The following is a 19458-nucleotide window of genomic DNA, read 5'->3' as shown; positions in this document are numbered from 1 at the left end:
CTTCCATGATTTATGGAAGAAATTGTCCTTTTCCCATTGTATATTTTTGAGTTGTCATAAATGAATTGGCCATAAATGTGTCAGTTTATCTCTGTGTTCTCTATTCTGTTGCATTGCTCTATTGTCTGTTTTAATGATGGTACTGTGCTGTTTTGATTACTATAGCTTTGTAATATAGTTTGAAATCAGGAATTGGAATTCCTCCAGCTTTTTCTTCTTTCTGAAGATGGTTTTGCCTATTTGCGGTCCTTTGTGGTTCCCTACAAATTTTAGGACTATTTGTTCTATTTCTGTGAAAAATAACATTGGAATTTAATGGGAATTGCATTGAATCTGTCTATTGCTTTGGGTAGTGTGGACATTTTGTCAATATTAATTTTTCCAATCCACAAGTACAGTGTATATCTATTCATGTTGTCTTTGATTTCTTTATTCAATATCTATCTTACAGTTTTCAGTGTACAGGTCTTTCACTTCCTTGGTTAAATTTACTCCCAAGTATCTTATTTTTTGATGCATTTGTAAATAAGATTTTTTAAAATTTCTCTTTCTAATAGTTCTTTATTAATGAATATAAATTCAATACATTTTTGTATTTTGATTTTGTATCTTCCAACTTTACTGAATTTGTTGATGAGTTCTAAGAATTTTTTATTGGAACTGTTATAATTTTCTATGAATAATATCATATCATATGCAAATAAATCTGACTTGCATCCATTATTTCTTTTCTTGCCCAATTGCTGTGGCTAGGACTTCCAATAGTATGTTGAATTAACAGGTTGTAAATGGGGTATCTTTCCTACAGTTATATTTCTTATAATTTCTTTCACTAAAGAACACTAAAACAGTGTTTTAGTTTTCAGTGTAGGAGTATTGCACTACTTTTTAAAAAAGATTTATTTATTTTAGTGAGGGAGAGCAGAGGGAGAGGCAGAGAGAGAGAGAATCCTAAAGCAGACTTCTCGTTGAGTGGAGAGCTGGATGCAGAGCTTGATCTTAGGACCCCAAGATCATGACTTGAGCTGAAACTAAGAGTTGGTCACCAAACAGACTGAGCCACCCAGGCACCCCAGAAGTCTTGCATTTCTTTTGTTAAATATACTTTGTCATTTTTATTGGTTAATAAGACTTACTAAGAAAGTCTGGTTGTAGCATTGATTGCTAGGAAACTTAAAGGGGCCCATTTATCCCTATTTCTGTCCCCTGTGCATAATAAAGTGGGCCTGTGCCCATTTTTAAGAACTTTGGAAACTATGCAAGTCCTAAAGATCCTAACATTCATTCATTCATTCATTCAACAAACATTTGTTAAACTCTTTGTATGGGCGAGGCAGATACAAATAGGCAGATATAGTCTTTGCCCCCTAATCTCAAAGAGCTTAAAGTTACAGTAAAATTCAATAGAAATATTTTAATGTCTTTTTTTAAGATTTTATTTATTTATTTGAGAGAGAGAGGGAGAGCACAGAGGGAAAGCAAGAGGGAGAAGTACACTCTGCTTTGAGCAGAAAGCCCGACATGGGACTCCATCCCAGGACCCTGGGATCGTGATCTGAGCTGAAGACAGATGCTTAATTGACTAAGCTACCCAGGCACCTCAATAGAAATATTTTTAAAAGCCTGTGAAGACTCATGCCACCCATTTGAATCTTATTACTGGTCTTCTACATTATATTGTTACCTAAACTTTTTGAATGCTCTTTTGTTAACATTTGAAATACCAAATATTTCTTTAAAGAATATAATCCATAAAGATTATTGCTAAAACTAAATATCCTTCCTTATTTTTATCATATTTTTGGTATTTGCTTCTATCTTTTGTAATTGAATTAAAATATATTTTCATTTTTAATGCTCTCTTGAAGAAAGCATAATAAATAGAAAGGGGATATTAATCTAAGCAGTTTATAGTTTTATTTAAGCATTTTTCATGCCTGAACAGTATCAGGTAAATTATTGGCGAGAGTCATCTCTGGGCTTATAAGCATCACAGACTGCCACATGCTAGCTGAATAATTTTAATCAAGTCATTGATCTCCTCCTCTATAAATTAGACATGATAATATTTCTTATTTAACCAATTTTGGTTGTGGTGGAAATAAATTAGATAATCTTTGTAAATGAATTTTGTATAATTATATTGTTTTATATGATGTTTGGTTTGTGTTAACTCTCTCACAGGAGTACCTACTCATGATAGGACTAAATAATTGGATGCTCTGGGCTGCCTGTTTCTTCACATTCCTCTCTTTATATTCAGTTATCATCCTTTTGATGTGCATGATTTTCTTTGTCAAGGCAAGTGTCTAATTCACTGTAGTATGCTATAGCTAAACTTTGAGAGGAAAACAGATATATGGTGTGGACTTAATGGATTAAGGTTGTCAGGAAGTGAACACTTGCTTGTTGTTGACTCCACTCTGGAAACACAGGGGCTACTTAGTCTTTCAGCAAAATAAACTTTAAGTCTAGATGTATGGACTATTTGTAATTAATGAATTGTTTACTCATATCCCTGAGGTTTGTCATTAGTTTCACTAGTACTATTAAAATATTTAAAGATGTTTTCTTTCTCTTCTTTTGTTTTGCTGTGATGACATTTAGAGTGTGGCTAACTGGCTTCCTGTTTGTTTTGTTAGATAGATCCTGCGCCAATCATCCAGTACAGTGATCCATCTCTTATCTTCATCTTTTTACTATGTTTTGCCATCGCCACAATATTCTTCAGCTTTATGGTCAGCACGTTCTTCAATAAAGGTGAGTGTAAAACTCCTGGAAAGATAATTAGTGACTCAGTGGAGATTGTCTTCTTTGCAGAAATGTCTTTTCATGTAGTCTGCCTATTTCTAAACTGGATTTTTTTGGATTTTGGATTTGAGAAGTTCTTTATAGATTTTGGATATTGGCCCTTTATCTGATATTTCATTTGCAAATATATTCTCCCCTTCCATAGGTTTCCTTTTAATTTTGTTGATTGTTTCCTTTGCTGTGCAAAAGCTTTTTATCCTAATGAAGTTCCAGTAGTTCACTTTTGCTTTTGTTTCCCTTGCCTTTGGAGACGAATTTAGCAAGAAGTTGCTGTGAAGGAGCTGAATGATGTTGCCGCCTGTGTTTCCTTCTAGGACTCTGATGGATTCCTGTCTCACATTTAGGTGTTTCATCCATTTGGGTTAATTTTTTTATTGGAGTTCAATTTGCCAACATATAGCATAACACCCAGTGCTCACCCTGCTAAGTGCCCCCCTCAGTGCCCATCACCCAGTCATGCCAACCCCCCGCCCACCTCCCTTTCCACTAGCCCTTGTTCGTTTCCCAGAATTAGGTGTCTCTCATGTTTTGTCACCTTCACTGATATTTTCACTCATTTCTATCCTTTCCCCTTTATTTCCTTTCACTAATTTTTATATTCCCCAAATGAATGATACCATATAATGTTTGTCCTTCCCCGATTTATTTCACTCACTCAGCATAATACCCTCCAGTTCCATCCATGTTGAAGCAAATGGTAGGTATTTGTCATTTCTAATGTCTGAGTAATATTCCATTGTATACATAGACCACATCTTTATCCATTCATCTTTCAATGGACACCGAGGCTCCTTCCACAGTTTGGCTATTGTGGATATTGCTGCTATAAACATCGGGGTGCAGGTGTCCTGGCATTTCATTGCATCTGTATCTTTGGGGTAAATCCCCAGCAGTGCAATTGCTGGGTTGTAGGGCAGTTCTGTTTTTAGAACTATTTTTAGTTCTATTTTTCCTCTTTGAGGAACCTCCACACAGTATTCCAGAGTGGCTGCACCAGTTCACATTCCCACCAACAGTGCAACAGGGTTCCCCTTTATCCACATCCTCACCAACATTTGTTGTTTCCTGTCTTGTTAATTTTCCCCTTTCTCACTGGTGTGAGGTGGTATCTCATTGTGGTTTTGATTTGTATTTCCCTGATGGCAAGTGATGCAGAGCATTTTCTCATGTGCGTGTTGGCCATGTCTATGTCTTCCTCTGTGAAATTTCTGTTCATGTCTTTTGTCCATTTCATGATTGGATTGTTTGTTTCTTTGGTGTTGAGTTTAATAAGTTCTTTATGGATCTTGCATACTAGCCCTTTATCTGATAGGTCATTTGCAAATATCTTCTCCCATTCTGTAGGTTGTCTTTGAGTTTTGTTGACTGTCTCTTTTGCTGTGCAGAAGCTTTTTATCTTGATGAAGTCCCAATAATTCATTTTTGCTTTTGTTTCCCTTGCCTTTATGGATGTATCTTGCAAGAGTTGTTGTGGCCAAGTTCAAAAAGGGTGTTGCCTGTGTTCTCCTCTAGGATTTTGATGGATTCTTGTCTCACATTTAGATCTTTCATCCATTTTGAGTTTATCTTTGTGTATGATGTAAAAGAATGGTCCAGTTTCATTCTTCTGCATGTGGCTGTCCAATTTTCCCAGCACCATTTATTGAAGAGACTATCTTTTTTCCAGTGGATAGTCTTCCCTGCTTTGTCGAATATTAGTTGACCATAGAGTTGAGGGCCCACTTCTGGATTCTCTATTCTGTTCCATTGATCTATGTGTCTGTCTGGTTTTGTGCCAGTACCACACTGCCTTGATCACAGCTTTGTAGTACAACTTGAAATCTGGCATTGGGATGCCCCCAGCTCTGGTTGTCTTTATCAATATTCCCCTGGCTATTCGGGGTCTTTTCTGATTCCACACATATCTTAAGGTTATTTGTTCCAACTCTGTGAAGAAAGTCCATGGTATTTTGATAGGGATTGCATTAAACGTGTAAATTGCCCTGGGTAACATTGACATTTTCACAATATTTATTCTTCCAATCCATAAGCATGGAATATTTTTCCATCTCTTTGTGTCTTCCTCAATTTCTTTCAGAAGTGTTCTATAGTTTTTAGGGTATAGATCCTTTACCTCTTTGGTTAGGTTTATTCCTAGGTATCTTATGCTTTTGGGTGCAATTGTAAATGGGATTGACTCCTTAATTTCTCTTTCTTCAGTCTCATTGTTAGTGTATAGAAATGCCACTGATTTCTGGGCATTGATTTTGTATCCTGCCACACTGCTCAATTGCTGTATGAGTTCTAGCAATCTTGGGGTGGAGGCTTTTGGGTTTTCTACGTACGGTATCATGTCATCTGCAAAGAGGGAGAGTTTGACTTCTCCTTTGCCAATTTGAATGCCTTTATTTCTTTTTTGCTGCCTGATTGCTCAAGCTAGGACTTCTAGTACTATGTTGAATAGTAGTGGTGAGAGTGGACATCCCTGTCATATTCATGATCTTAGGGGAAAGGCTCTCAGTGTTTACCCACTGAGAATGATATTTGCTGTGGGCTTTTTGTAGATGGCTTTTTAGATGATGAAGAATGTTCTCTCTAACCCTACACTCTGAAGAGTTTTGATCAGGATTGGATGCTGTATTTTGTCAATTGCTTTCTCTGCATCTATTGAGAGGATCATATGGTTCTTGGTCTGTTTTTTTTTTTTTTACATTAAGCCTTTAATTTTTTTATAAATTTATTTTTTATTGGTGTTCAATTTGCCAACATATAGAATAACACCCAGTGCTCATCCCATCAAGTGCCCCCCTCAGTGCCCGTCACCCAGTCCTCCCCTTCCACCACCCCTAGTTCGTTTCCCAGAGTTAGGAGTCTCTCATGTTCTGTCTCCGTTTCTGATATTTCCCGCTCATTTTTTCCTCCTTTCCCTTTGCCATCAACTTGTCTTCTATGTCAATCGCTTGTTCTTCTACCTCATTAACCGTCATCGTTAGGAGCTCCAGTTTGGATTGCATCCCATTAATTGATTTTTAATTTCTGCCTGATTAGATCTAAATTCTGCAGTCATAAAGTCTCTTGAATCCTTTATGCTTTTTTCCAGAGCCACCAGTAGCTTTATAATTGTGCTTCTGGATTGGCTTTCTGACATCGAATTGTAATCCAAATTCTGTAACTCTGTGGGAGAGAGTACTGTGTCTGATTATTTCTTTTGTAGTGAGTTCTCCTTCTAGTCATTTTGCTCAATGCAGAGTGGCTGAAAACAAGTTGTACTGGAAAAAGGAAGGAAAAAGGGGAAAAAAGGGGGGAAACAAACAAAAAAACAAGGAGGGCGTGTCCTCTGATTCTGTATACTGTAAGTCCCTCAACTTCCCCTGGAGGTTTCCAGCGCTGCTTGGTTAAGAACTTGCTCTTCCCCTGTCCTTCCAGCAGGTCTTCTGGGGGAGGGGTCTACTATGCTGATTATCAGGTGTGTGCACCTGGGGAAGCTGCCCCGCCCCTGTCAGGTGCACACGGTTCAGTGGGAGCTGTTTATTCTGTGAGGCCCCTGCTCCCTGGCGCCTACTCAGTCCCAGGCACAAGGTGACATCAGGAGGAACAACAACAGTGGCGGTGGCCAGCTCTCCAGCCCTAGAGTCAGCTTCCGCAGTCACTACCATAGGCTCTCAGTCTGCAGGGACCTGGATGCTCCGGGGGCGGAGGGTACTGATATGCACCCGGCGGCAGGAGCGTCCTTGCTGCCCTGTTTCCTCCCAGCCTCTGCCTGTCCTGGAGGGAGCACTGGATCCTGGGCCGTGTCCCCTGGTGCTTTGGGCTGTGGGGCCTGTGCTGCTGGAATTGCGTTCCTGGGGCCGCGCAGCCCCCTCTGCCCGGAGCTGCCGCCTGAGCCCCTGGAGTGCTCCCATGGCCCCGCCTGGCATGCTCCAGCCATTTAGGGAGCTCGGCCCACAGTGTGTGGCATGCCCTTCCCTGGGGCACACCTCCTCTGTTTGTGACCTAGTATCATGACATAGACTGAATCTCATAGTATCTGGAAATACAATCTAGATATTTTCTGATTATGTCAATAATAGTATTTACATTTGTAATTTTTTGTGCTGAATGATAATGAATATGTAAAATTTCCACTAAGAGTTATAATATTCATGGTTACTACATTATAGAATGATAAATTCCAGAAAAATTAGTTACTGAGATGTTTAATTTCAGCCTTTTGTTTATTCAAAAAATGCTTTTGAGCATCTACTAAGTGCCACACATTGTATAATGGTAAGCAAATGGTGAATAAAACCAATTTCTGTTCTCACTGTGCTTATTTTATTACACTCTTTCAGTAACACAAAGATATTTGTAGTTTAGGTGTTTGCATGTTCCTTAAATTGACCTTATGATTTCTTTCTTTCTTATTTCCAGCACATTTTGCTGTTTCTGTTGGAGGTTTCATTTATTTTGCTACCTACTTTCCATTTGCCACAATCTCTACAAACTTTGGACAAATGACATTCACCCAGAAGCTAGCTTCTTGTCTCAGCTCAAATATTGCAATGGCACTGGGAACTAAATTCCTAGTCAAGGCAGAAATGGAGAGTGAGTATTTACTTTGTAAATTTGGCCATATTCTCATAAGATATTCACAGTTTTAAAATTGATTAATATTGTCAAACTGTGCTTCAAAAAATTATATTACTTCCTACCACCATCTGTAGTACATGAATGCTTCCACATTCTCTCTGTAAATTTACTCAAGTCTGTTAGTGCCTTTCCCTACTCCATTCGGAGTTCCTGGCTGCTGTTTAGTGCTAGGAGAGGAAGCAAAACAGGTCTGCTTTTAATAACTTTTTGTCTTCCTTTTTTCATCAGTGCACCATCTATGCAAAAAGTCTTCTAGTCTTCTCTCCTGTAGATAGATAGCATTTATCCCTGCATTTCAATGATTTTGGTTTTCTAAAATTATATTTTCAGTGAACATTTAGCATGAAGAGGGGTGGACAGAGAGGAGACAGTGTCTTAACCCATAGGTTTGCTTATTTTTCTCTAAGTTTATATTCCTGACTTAGTGTATTTTGGTTTTGTTTCACTCATAACTGATTCTTTGTGGCATGCTAGGAAGCATTTTACATGATTACTTGCTCAGATGTCCTAAATTCTAATGGTATAAGAAAGCAACTGACTGTAATAGGAATCTCTATAAAATATTAACACCTTTCTTCTTCACTCTTTAATTATGATGCAGATGGATAACTGTTTTAGTGTTAAATGGCACCTAAATTAAATGTCAACTGTTATCTCTTAGAAATTGGAATTAAGTGGAGTAACATCATCTCACCACCCAAAATGGAGGACTTTGACTTTATCCATGTGCTGGGGATGTTTTTATTTGATGCTTTCTTATATGGCCTTGTGGCCTGGTATATAGAAGCTGTCTTTCCAGGGGAGTATGGTATACCCAAGCCATGGAACTTTTTCTTGCTGGTGAGTTCTAATACTTCTGTTACTGAGAGAGGCTACAGCCCTTATAAATATGTATTATAATTTCTATAAAAGCCATCATGAATTGATTTTCCACTCTCTATAACTGAATCAATAGATCAAGTGAAAGAATCATTTTATTTTGTAAAAAGATTTAATTTATTTATTCATGGGAGACACAGAGAGAGGCAGAGACATAGGCAGAGGGAGAAGCAGACTCCCCACAGAGAGCCCAATGTGAAACTCGATCCCAGGACACTGGAATCATGACCTAAACCAAAGGCAGGGTGCCCTGAAGGAATCATTTTTAATTACTCTGGCCATTCACTGGCCTTTTCCTGATATACTTTAAAGCACCCAGTACATATAACTGTAAATAATCTGTAGATCCTGGCCTATAGCCCCAAACTTTACAAATTCTGAGTAATCTGTCGCATTTTATAGGCAAATATTTCAGAAGCGATTGAACTCAGGTATACAAAAATTAATATAGCATGGGTCTTTGGGTGGTAAAAATAAGAGGTTTAGTTATGTCCCCTATCTGGGCACTCACCACCTGCTTTATATCCTTGTTTAGCACTGATGTCTTAGAGTCAGAGCCATAGCATTTTGAGAATCATGTGTAACTTGCCCTCCCTTCTCAGTCTTTTCTCTTATTCTCATTGACTTATATATTGCTAAGAGAAGATATGACAAAGAATGATACAATACTTTTTGCTAGGACCTCGTTTTAGAGCAATTCTCTTTTGTCCCTCTCTTGGACAGTTTTGGTTTTATTTTTTTTATTATTTTTTTTTCAGTTTTGGTTTTAGTAGGATAGTTTGCTTTTATGCCTTGGGGATTCAAATTAAGCCAATTAGCTCCAAAATTTAATCCCAAGAAATTTTTAGCAATCCATCTTGGGACAAAAAGTAACAGGCTAGAGTATTTTCTAAAGCATCATTTTTCAATACCATTGCAGTGATTTCGCTTTTATTACCTCCCTTTTTTTAGCGCTCTCACTGGTTTGGGGAAACACCAGAGAGAAAAAAGGAAACAAGGCAATTTTATGAAACAAATGAAAGCAAGTATTTTGAAGCAGAACCTACTAATTTGGTGGCAGGTATCCAAATCAAACATTTATACAAGGTATTGCTTTTTTCTTGTTGGGACTGAAATTTAGTTTATAGTTCATTGTAAGTGATTATTACCAGAAATGCCAAGAAAAAGATCACATACTAATAAAAAGTCATGGCCATACTGTTTACTTCCTTTGAGAAAGATCAAAATTAAATGTTTTCAATATGTGATAAGAAGTTACATCTTTCTCCTTCCTCCAGAATAGATTCAGATTTTCTATAAACTATATGGTATCTTCCACAAATGCTCTCATTTTAAAAAGTAGAGTCTATTGGAGATGAATAATTTGAGTATATGAACATTAATTTCTGTTCACAAATGTTTTGCATTTATCTGTTATGCAATCTCTCCTCTGTCAAGCAGTTCATCAAGGAAGGACTTTTGAATCTCTTAATTTATCTCCACCAATGGTAGGCATGTAGTATTCAGGTAAACTGTACATTGGCTGGCATTGCCTCTCAAAGGTCTACCTAAGCTTAGTTTGAACTCTTAAGGAAGCCTTAGGAAACCCAGAGCCCTCCCTGCAAATTCAGCCTCAGGAAACCCAGAGACCTCCCTGCAAATTCAGCTAATTTTGGAGATGTGTATATAAATCAACAAAACAAAACAGCCTACTGAATGGAAGAAGATACTTGCAAATGATATATCTATTAAGGGGTTAATATCAAAAATATGTAAAAAAAAAAAAAAAACCTTATACAGCCCAACAAAAAAAAAAGAAAAAAAAAGAAAAGAAACAATCTGATTTTAAAAATGGGCAGAGGACCTGAATATACGTTTTTCCAAAGATGGCCAAAAGACACATGAAGGGATGCTCAGCATCACTCATAATCAGGGAAATGCAAATCAAAACCACAATGAGATACCACTTCATACCTGTCAGAATGGGTAAAATCAAAAACACAAGAAACAAGTGTTGGCAGGGATATGCAGAAGAAGGAATCGTCATGTGGGAATATAAATTGGTACAGCCACTGTGGAAATGGCATGGGGGTTCCTCAAAAAATTAAAAGTAGAATTACTACATGATCTAATAATTCCACTATTGGGTATTTGCCTAGGAAAAATGAGCTAACTTGAAAAGATGCATATACCTCAATGTTTGTTGCAACATTATTTACCATAGCCAAAATGTGGAAGCAACCTAAATGCCCACCAACCAATGAATGGATAAGGGAAAATGTGGTCTATATACATAATAGAATATTACACAGTCACAAGAAAGAGTGAGATTGTGCCATTTGACGCAACATGGATGGACCTAGAGTGTATTATACTACATGGAATAAGTCAGATGGAGAAAGACAAATATCATGTGATTCCACTCATAAATCAAGGCTAAATAATGAACAAACTAAAAGCAGAACCAGAACTATCAATACAGAGAAATGGTGGTTCTAAAGGGTAGGATGATGGAAGTTTGGGGAAAATGGTTGAAGAGGAGAGGAAGATACAGGCCTTCAGTTATGGCATGGGTATGTCAGGGGAATAAAAAGCAGAGCATAAAGAATATAGCCAATGATTTTGTAATAATGATATAATGAAACAGATGGTAGCTGTACTTGTGGTAAACACAGCATAATGTGTTAACTTGTCAAATTACTAAGTTGTATGTATACCTGAGGCTAATGTAAAGTTTTGTGTCAACTCTAATCAAAACTAAAAATATTGAGTAAAACTCTTGTTTTAGATGGAGAAATATCCAAGGGTGGTACCTCAGGGTACTATACAATCAAACAGTAGGAACAGTAACAAAGCATTAATTGTCAAGAGCCTCAACAGAAGCCAAAGGTAAAGAAGGGTTGTCTCAAATCTATGTGTAGAAGTGGCTTTTGTGGCTTTAGTGAACAAAATTTAAATAAATTTGTGCTACAGGAAATACCCCTAGCTTCTATTTAAAAGATTTGAAATAGTAAAAAATGAATAGAGGACTTTGAACTGCCAAACTTCTACAAACAGAAAGCAGGCTAGGAAAAACTCAGCTGCAGCCATAGGATGCTTTTCATGGCAAAGGAAGGATGATTGAGAAGTCAGAGTCAAGAGAATAGAAAGTGGAGCCAAGAACCTTGGAGAATCATTATCTGGTCTTCAGTCCTTATCAAAGAACTACCAACAATGTCAAATAGTAGATTTCAGAATTTCATTTGACTGCTTTATGTTTCTTGTCTTCTACTTAGAGTGAGACGGAGAGTATGTGTAGTGGTTAAGTTATGCATATCCCAGTACTTTGTGTTGGGTTTGTGGGGAGAGTGGAAAATGGTAGATTTCAAGTCTCTTTGGATCACAGATCTTCAGTTCTAGGGTAATTGTACTCCAAGAGGTAATCTCCAGAAACTAGATGACAGGAGGCTCATAGACACCTGGACCTGATTTAGATGACTAGACCCTGGACTTTGAGATGATGCTATAAAAGTTGAGACTTTTATAGCACTGAGAGCAGAGGAAGGTCTTTTTATGTGAGTACAAAATGAATCATTGGAGACAGAGGGCAGACTATGGTTGTTGGCAGCCTTCATGATGGTCCCAGGGATCCTCACCGATACTCACATTTTTGTGCAGTCCCCTTCTGCAGTAAATATGCCTACCTTGTAACCTGTATAATGCTGTGCAAGAGAAGTACAGGTCTTCCAGGACTGGATCATAGAAGTCATTATGGCTTTTGCCTTGACTGTGAATTACTTGCTCTGAAGATAGCACCATGTCATTCAAGCTGCTCATATGGACAAGAACTGAGTCTTCCCTAAACAATCAGAATGAACTTGAGTATGTCTACTTGGAAATGTATACCCTGATCTTGGTCAAGTCTTCAGATGACTTTAGCCCAGGTTGTCACTTGATTGCAGCCTCAGAAGACACTTAACCAGTCACATCCAACTAATCTATTACATGAACATGGTTTTGCAGTAGGCCTGGTCAAAGCAATAAGGAATATACTAGTGAGAGGAATACCAGCATCACTGATAAGGGCTGGCAGTAAGAGATACCTTAACAGAAATGAACTCACTTGTAGCAGTGGAAGTAATGTGAGTCCAACCAAATAGAGGATTGGTGGTGACACAGGCAGGAACAATTTTTCTAATAATACACTATGTCAAGTATAGTGTGGCAGTCTGGAACACCTGGCCCACAAATGATGGTTAGCAGAAATAGCTCTCTTGAGGTAAGATAGGAGTATAGCCAGTGAGGATATTGACCAACCAACACTACCAGAAGAAGTAAAAGTTGAATCATCAGGAGCTAAGACAGCACCTGATCTATATAAATTCAAGGTCTCCTTTACAGTTTCCAGTTTTTCAGAATTCACTCATTGACTTGAAGGAGGGTCTAGATTGGCTAGGTAGAAGTGCTCAGCAGCACTGCAGTAAATGTTTGTGATAATGATTACCCAAGTCCTGCAATTTATTCAGGTAACCATACTTGGAGATCCAAAGTATCTTCATGATCCTATTGTTAGAGCAAGGCTATGTTCAAGCTAGGTAATAAAGGTAATCTTAGCTTCTGATGACTTCAAGTAGGTACACTGGAACTACATTACCACCTAGTGGACATTTCTGTAGTTGCCATACAAATAATTAGAAATGACATACCCAATAGTTGGTATAACCCCTTATGTTGACTCCTTGGCCTCTGGGGATAAGCTGTCCTACTGGAAAAGCCAGGTGGAATCCTTTGAAACTGTATACCCCCACTGGCCAAGGTGGTAAATCAAAGGCAATATCACATTTATGGGAAAGTGGCAGAGATGAAAGCAGCATGAGTAGTAGTTCCCCTTAATCCCATTTAACTCTCCACTCTGGTCCTTGCAAACCTGTAGAGTGACAGTGGATCTACCACATATTCAAACAAATACTTCACCTATTTGCAGCTTTCGTATAATATGTGGTAATTCACTTGTGGTAAATTAACACAGCCTGAGAACATGGTATAGGGCTACTGATTTGGCAAATTCATTTTTCCTATATCAATGGGGATCTGAGATTTTTTTTGTATTTATTTGAATGGACAACCACAGTATATATTTATTTGTCCAGGGTTATAGGCTCCTCAGCTCTCTGTCCTAATAGAATCTGAAGGGACCTGTATTAGCTATATATTTTGCAGAGCATCAGTCTGGCCCCCTATATTGGTGAGCAGATCAGATAAGCAAGAAATAACAAGTATGTTGGAGGCCTTGGTTAGATATGTATTCTAAGGAAGAGACAGATAAAGCCTATAAAGGTTCAGGGACTTACTACATTGGTAAAATTTTTAGGAGTTAGTGATCTGCTATCTGCCAGTAATTCTTTCTGAAGGATAATTTTATGTATTTTATACCTCCTACCAAAAGGAAGATAGTGCCTGCTGGCCACTTCAGGTTTTGAAACCAATGTACTCTATACCTGAGAATACTGTTTTTACCCCATACCAAGTGGCACAAAAAGCTGCCAACTTTGAGTGGAGTTTGGAGCAGGAAAGGATACTGCAGCAGATCAAGGCTGTAGTAGTAGCACTCTTGCTGTTGTTCATCCCAACCCAACAGACTTTATGGTATTTGTGGGCATCATACTGAGAAAGTATATCATGTAGATTTTATGGTAAACCTCAGTGGAAGAATAACAATGCAGATATCTAAGGTTATGGATCAAGGCCATGCCATCAGCAATTGAAGCAGAGAATTATATTTTTCAAAAACAGTTCTTTTTTTTTTTCAGGATATTTGGTTTATTAGACTCAACAGAACCCACCCTATCTCAGACATGTGCCTGTATTATTGTACAGACCACCATGGCTGGCCTGAGTGAGGATGCTGTACTCTTGTCCTGACCTTAAAACCTTGGAATTGGTCATCCTCTACCCTCATGCGGCCTGCTTGCTCTCTTTGGCATTCTTTGCCCACCCTGCGTCTTTTCCCTCTTAAGGTTCAGCCCACGGCTGCATGGTCTCCCATTGAATCCATGGGGCAGCTGTTCCTAGATCCCTAGAAACCTCTCTCTTGGTGTCACTCATTTTAACAATCACATGCAGCCTAGGTCCCCAAAAAGCATCACTGGGAAAACAGGATGTAGAGATTAAAGACCTCTTGTGATGAGAAGTATGATTCTGAGGAAAATCATTGCTGTTTTCCTTTTTCTTTAATTTTTAAAGTATTTTTTATTGGAGTTCAATTTGCCAACATATAGCATAACATCCAGTGCTCATCCCGCCAAGTACCCCCTCAGTGCCCATCACCCAGTCACCCAACCCCCCGCCCACCTCCCCTTTCACTACCCCTTGTTCATTTCCCAGAGTTAGGTGTCTCTCATGTCAAAAACAGTTCTTGTATGCTGTTGGGCCTTGGTAGAGATGAAGCACCTGATCATGGAATACCAAGTCACTGTGTCCAGAAATGGCCATCATGAGCTGGGTTCCATCATAAGCTGAACCACCATATCAGTAAAGACAGGCAAGACCAGCAGTTACCCATCCTAAGATGAAAGCGGTATATCAAAGATTGAACATGAGCAAAATTAGTGGATATCAGCAAGCTTTGTGAGCAGGGAATCTAAATCTTCATGTCATCCACGACTATTGCTTCAGTACTTTTCCCTCAGCTCACACACGTGGTTGTACTGAGGTCTTATATTAACCAACTCACACAAAGGGAGTTCCTAGTTTGCTTCACGGGTAGCTCAACTTGGTACATGAGTAAAGGTCACAAATGATTAGCAGCTGCACTGGAGCCCCAAAAAGGAATAAACTTGAAAGACAAAAGGAGAAGAAATCTTCCTAAAGGACAGAACTTCAAACTGTTCACCTGGTCCTCCACTTTATGTCACAGGATTGGCCCCAAAACACTGAACTAGGCAGTGGTGAATGATCTGGCAAATTAGGGGCATACAGTGAGAAAGACTGGAAGATTAGGGACAAGAAATTCTAGAGTAGAGATACATGAGTGGAACTATAGGAATGAAAACAAAGTGGGAAGACCTCTGTAATGCATGTTAACATCCACCAAAGACCAACTATCACAGAAGAGGTATTAAATAACCATGTAGACAAATTTACTCAGGTAACACTAGCCAGCCTCTGCCATCAGTGATCATAGGAATAGAAATCTGTAGTGGCAGGAGTAGAAGAAAAACTGAAATACTGGCTCTCAGTCCCTAAGTAAATCTTACTATTCTTATTGCCACATTTCTAGCATCTCCTCAACAAAGCTTAGTTCTGAGGACCATCCACAAGGAGATGAGACATCTACTTGATGTCTAGATAAGTACGTAGGACCTCTTTCACATTGAAAGTGTCTTCATTTCATCTTACAGGAATCAGCATTTACTCTAGACACATTTTTGCCTGTAGAGCCTCAATCAAGATAACCATCCCAGAGCTTATTGATTGTTTGGTTCACCAGTATGGGATTTCACCTACTGTCACATCACAAAGAATTCCACTTTCCAGCAAAGGAGATACTGCAGTGAGCTCACAACAGTGAGCTACACTGGTCTATAATGTACATCCAGAAACTCCCATCTGAAGGGAGTGATGAAATAGCCTGCTGAGGGCATATTTGAGGCATAAAGATGGTAATCTGTGGAAATGAGTCACCATCCTTCAGATGGAGTATCGCAATAAAAGAAAGGACATTATGTGGTACTGTGTCCCCAAGAGGTAGAGACATGGTTGGAAACCAAGGGGTACAAGCAGGAGTGGTCTTAGTTACTAGTATTCTAGTGATCCACTTGAGCAGTTGGCACTTTCTGTCATTGCAGCCATGGCCTCTGATCCCTAAGAGGAAGGTACACCAAGAGTTCCTTTGAACTATGAACTGCTTACTGCCAAGGGACTTTAAACCTTTTATGCTAAGAGACCAACAGACAATATTGGGCAATAATTATAGGCCTTTATTCTTTCCCCCCCAGATTTTTATTTAAATTCCAGTTAGTTAACATACAGTGTATTATTAGTTTCAGGTATAGAATTTAATGATTCATCACTGAACATACAACACCCAGTGTTCATCAGAACAAATGCCCTCCTTAATACCCATCACTCATTTAACCCATCCTCCTACCCACCTCCCCTCCTGTGACCATGTTTTACTCTATAGTTGAGTTTGTTTCTTGGTTTGCCTCTTTTATCCTGCCTCCCCCCCGTATTCATTTGTTTCTTAAATTCCACTTATCAGCAAAATCATATGGTAGTTGTCTTTCTCTGACTGACTCACTTCACTTAGCATAAAACTCTAGCTCCATCCACGTCATTGCCTCACACCAGTCAGAATGGCTAAAATTAACACAGGAAACAACAGGTGTTAGTGAGGATGTGGAGAAAGAGGAACACTCTTACACTGTTGGTGGGAATGTGAATGAGTGTGACCATGCTGGAAAACAGTATAGAGATTTCTTTGAAAGTTAAAAATAGAACTACCCTATGATCTACCAATTGCATAATTAGGTATTTACCCAAAGAATACAAAAATACTAACTTGAAGGGATACATGCACCCCAATGTTTACAGCCAAATTATGAAAAGAGCCCAAATGTACATTGACTGATACTGACCTTTATTAAGTAGAGAGACATGATCTGATTTATTTTTCTATGAGAATACTTTGGCTACTGTGAGGATTATGAGTGGAAGAAAGAAGACAAATTGGAGGCTTTTGTAATAGCTTGGGTAAGATGTGATGGCAGCATGGACTAGTCTTGTGGAGATAGAGGTATAGAGATTCAGAATATATCTGGGGTTAAAGCTGAAAAGATTTGCTCTCTGGTTGGGTGTAAAATTGAAGGAAAAGGAGGAAGCTAATGTAGTTGGTTTCGTGCCTTGAGCAATGGATGGTTGGTGGAGCAATTTATGGATATTGAAGATACTGAGGGAGAATTTGAGATTTGCTTGGTTAGTTGGTTTTAAAGTGAAAGTTTCTTTTTAGACATAAAACTTTAGACATTCATCTAAGTAGAGATTTCAATAGCCTTTAAATAGCCTTTCTTGCCTAACAGCTTTTCATGGGATCACCTGAGGCCTTAGAATTACTGAACTGTATTTTGTCTTCATCCTCTGTGCAGTCTCTACTTAAGCAGTTCATGAGCCTGGCGCTTTGGTCTAGGGAGAAGAGAGGATAAGGAAAAAACCTAGGGAGAAAACATTTATTGCCATTTAGGGTAAAAGAGAAATAGCTTTTTTTGTTACACAAGATGTTTTGCTTTATTCACCATCAACAGATTATTTTGAAAGGAATATCTGTTTGAAAATAAATGAAATGGGCTTTAATCTCAAGTTTTTTATTTGGATACTGTGTTTCTTAAAGTATTTTTACTTCATTTTCATTAAAAATTTTACCCAAGCCATTTTACTAATTACATAGTGCCTGTGTCTCTTCCAGATAAGCAAATGCTTATATATCATCTCTCCTTGAAGTCATCTATCTTTTCTTAAATTTAAGGCTAATTGCCTAGAAATATCACTTCCCTGATGAGTTCAAGAAAATTTATGATTTTTAGAGTATTTAAGAAAGTTTCTTGTTTTCTAGAGTGAGAATGATGTTCTTTCCATAATTTTGTATCTTTTTAAAAGACTATTTATTTGACAGAGAGAGAGCACAAGCAGCAGGAAGGTCAGAGGGAGAATGAGAAGCGGGCTCCACACTAAGCAAAAGCCCAAAGTGGGGCTCAGTCCCAGGACCCCAGGATCCACGACCTGAGTCACAGGCAGATGCTTAACCAACTGAGCTACCCAGGCACCCCTTTTTGCATCTTTTTAAAAAGATATTTTTGTATGTATGTATGTAGCTGAGAGAGATAGTATGTGAGCAGGAAGGAGAGGGAGAGAGAATCTGAAGCAAAGGTCAACACAGGACTTGATCTCATGACTAAGAGACGGTAAACCAAGAGTTGGATATTTAACTAACTGAGTCACCCGGGTGCCCCTCCATATTTTTGCATCTTAAGCAGAAGCACTGCTAAACTATACATAAGAGATTTGAGATACCTATAAAACATCTACATTCTATCCAAGTTTTCTATTAGCAGTTCTCCAAACCAGGACAAATCCATGGATGGAAGAAGATTATGGCATTAAGATATTAATTGAATCAAAGCATAAGTACTTATTACTGAGGGAATGTTTATAGATTTACTGTGAAATTTTACAACTCATGTTCTGCCTTCAAATATTTTTTCTAGTCACATTTTCATCCTTCTTAAATTTGAATATTTTTCCTCATGGGATTGATTATATGGTATGGTTTCTTTTCCTTTTTTTTTTTTTTTTTTTTTTTACTTTTATATTTTTATTTATTTATTTTTTGGTATGGTATGGTTTCTTATATAGATAGTTGATATGAGTGCTTGTTCTTCCAAAGTGATACTGATAGATAAAATCAATATTTGTGTGTTTTCCTCAACAGGAATTCCAAGTACAAAATACTACCAAGATAGCTTTAAAAGACTTGTCTTTGAATTTATATATGGGGCAGATCACTGTTCTTCTAGGACACAATGGGGCAGGGAAATCCACTACTCTATCTATTCTCTCAGGTAAGAGTATATATCTGTTCAAAGTTTCCTCACATAGATACTGTAGATCAAGCCTACAGGACTTTTGTGTATTCTTTTGATAATTACAACTTAGTTCAGTGATACATAAAATTGTTCAGTAATCTACTTTCTTTTCAAATTGAAAATAATTTCATGTGAGAGATACCAGATAACAGGTTTTAAAAAGATTTTACAAAGCAACCACTATGAATATGCTCGAAAGAACTAAAGGAAACCATGATTAAAGAAATAATGGAATGTATGAAAACAATATCGATAGAAAATATCAATAAAAAGATATATATTATAAAAAGAAGAACAAGTGGGAATTATGGAGTTGGAAAATATAATAACCAAAGTGAAAAATTCATTAAAGGGGCTTAGCAGTAGATTTTTGTGAATTGTCACAAGAGAACACCAGGGAACCTGAAGATAGATTGATAGAGATTATAAAATGTGAATAAAACAAAGGAAAAAGAATTAAAGAAAATTAACAGTTCCATAGGAATTTTTGATAACTTTAAATGCAGCAGTATATATGTAATAAGGATGTAGGAGAGGAGAAAGAGAACAAAGCCAAAAAAGT

General features: G+C 37.9%; 1 protein-coding gene across 12 annotated transcripts in view; it reads left to right on the top strand.

Moving 5' to 3' along the window:
* Positions 1–19458, top strand: part of LOC112640269 (phospholipid-transporting ATPase ABCA3-like) — a 136267-nt gene that overhangs the window by 36503 nt on the left and 80306 nt on the right. For 11 of the 12 annotated variants that reach the window (XM_025416264.3, XM_025416267.3, XM_025416266.3 and 8 more), the window contains 6 exons: positions 2185–2301; positions 2643–2760; positions 7201–7374; positions 8081–8259; positions 9250–9384; positions 18743–18872. In XM_025416264.3, coding sequence (XP_025272049.3) covers positions 2185–2301; positions 2643–2760; positions 7201–7374; positions 8081–8259; positions 9250–9384; positions 18743–18872 — 853 coding nt within the window. The remainder of the gene's footprint in view (positions 1–2184; positions 2302–2642; positions 2761–7200; positions 7375–8080; positions 8260–9249; positions 9385–18742; positions 18873–19458) is intronic. The other variant, XM_049111310.1, reaches the window with a different exon arrangement.

Source organism: Canis lupus, chromosome 6 (assembly GCF_003254725.2).
Source record: "Canis lupus dingo isolate Sandy chromosome 6, ASM325472v2, whole genome shotgun sequence".
NCBI lineage: Eukaryota > Metazoa > Chordata > Mammalia > Carnivora > Canidae > Canis > Canis lupus.
The sequence above is the reverse complement of the archived record's forward strand: the minus strand, read 5'-3'. Positions and strand labels throughout refer to the sequence as shown.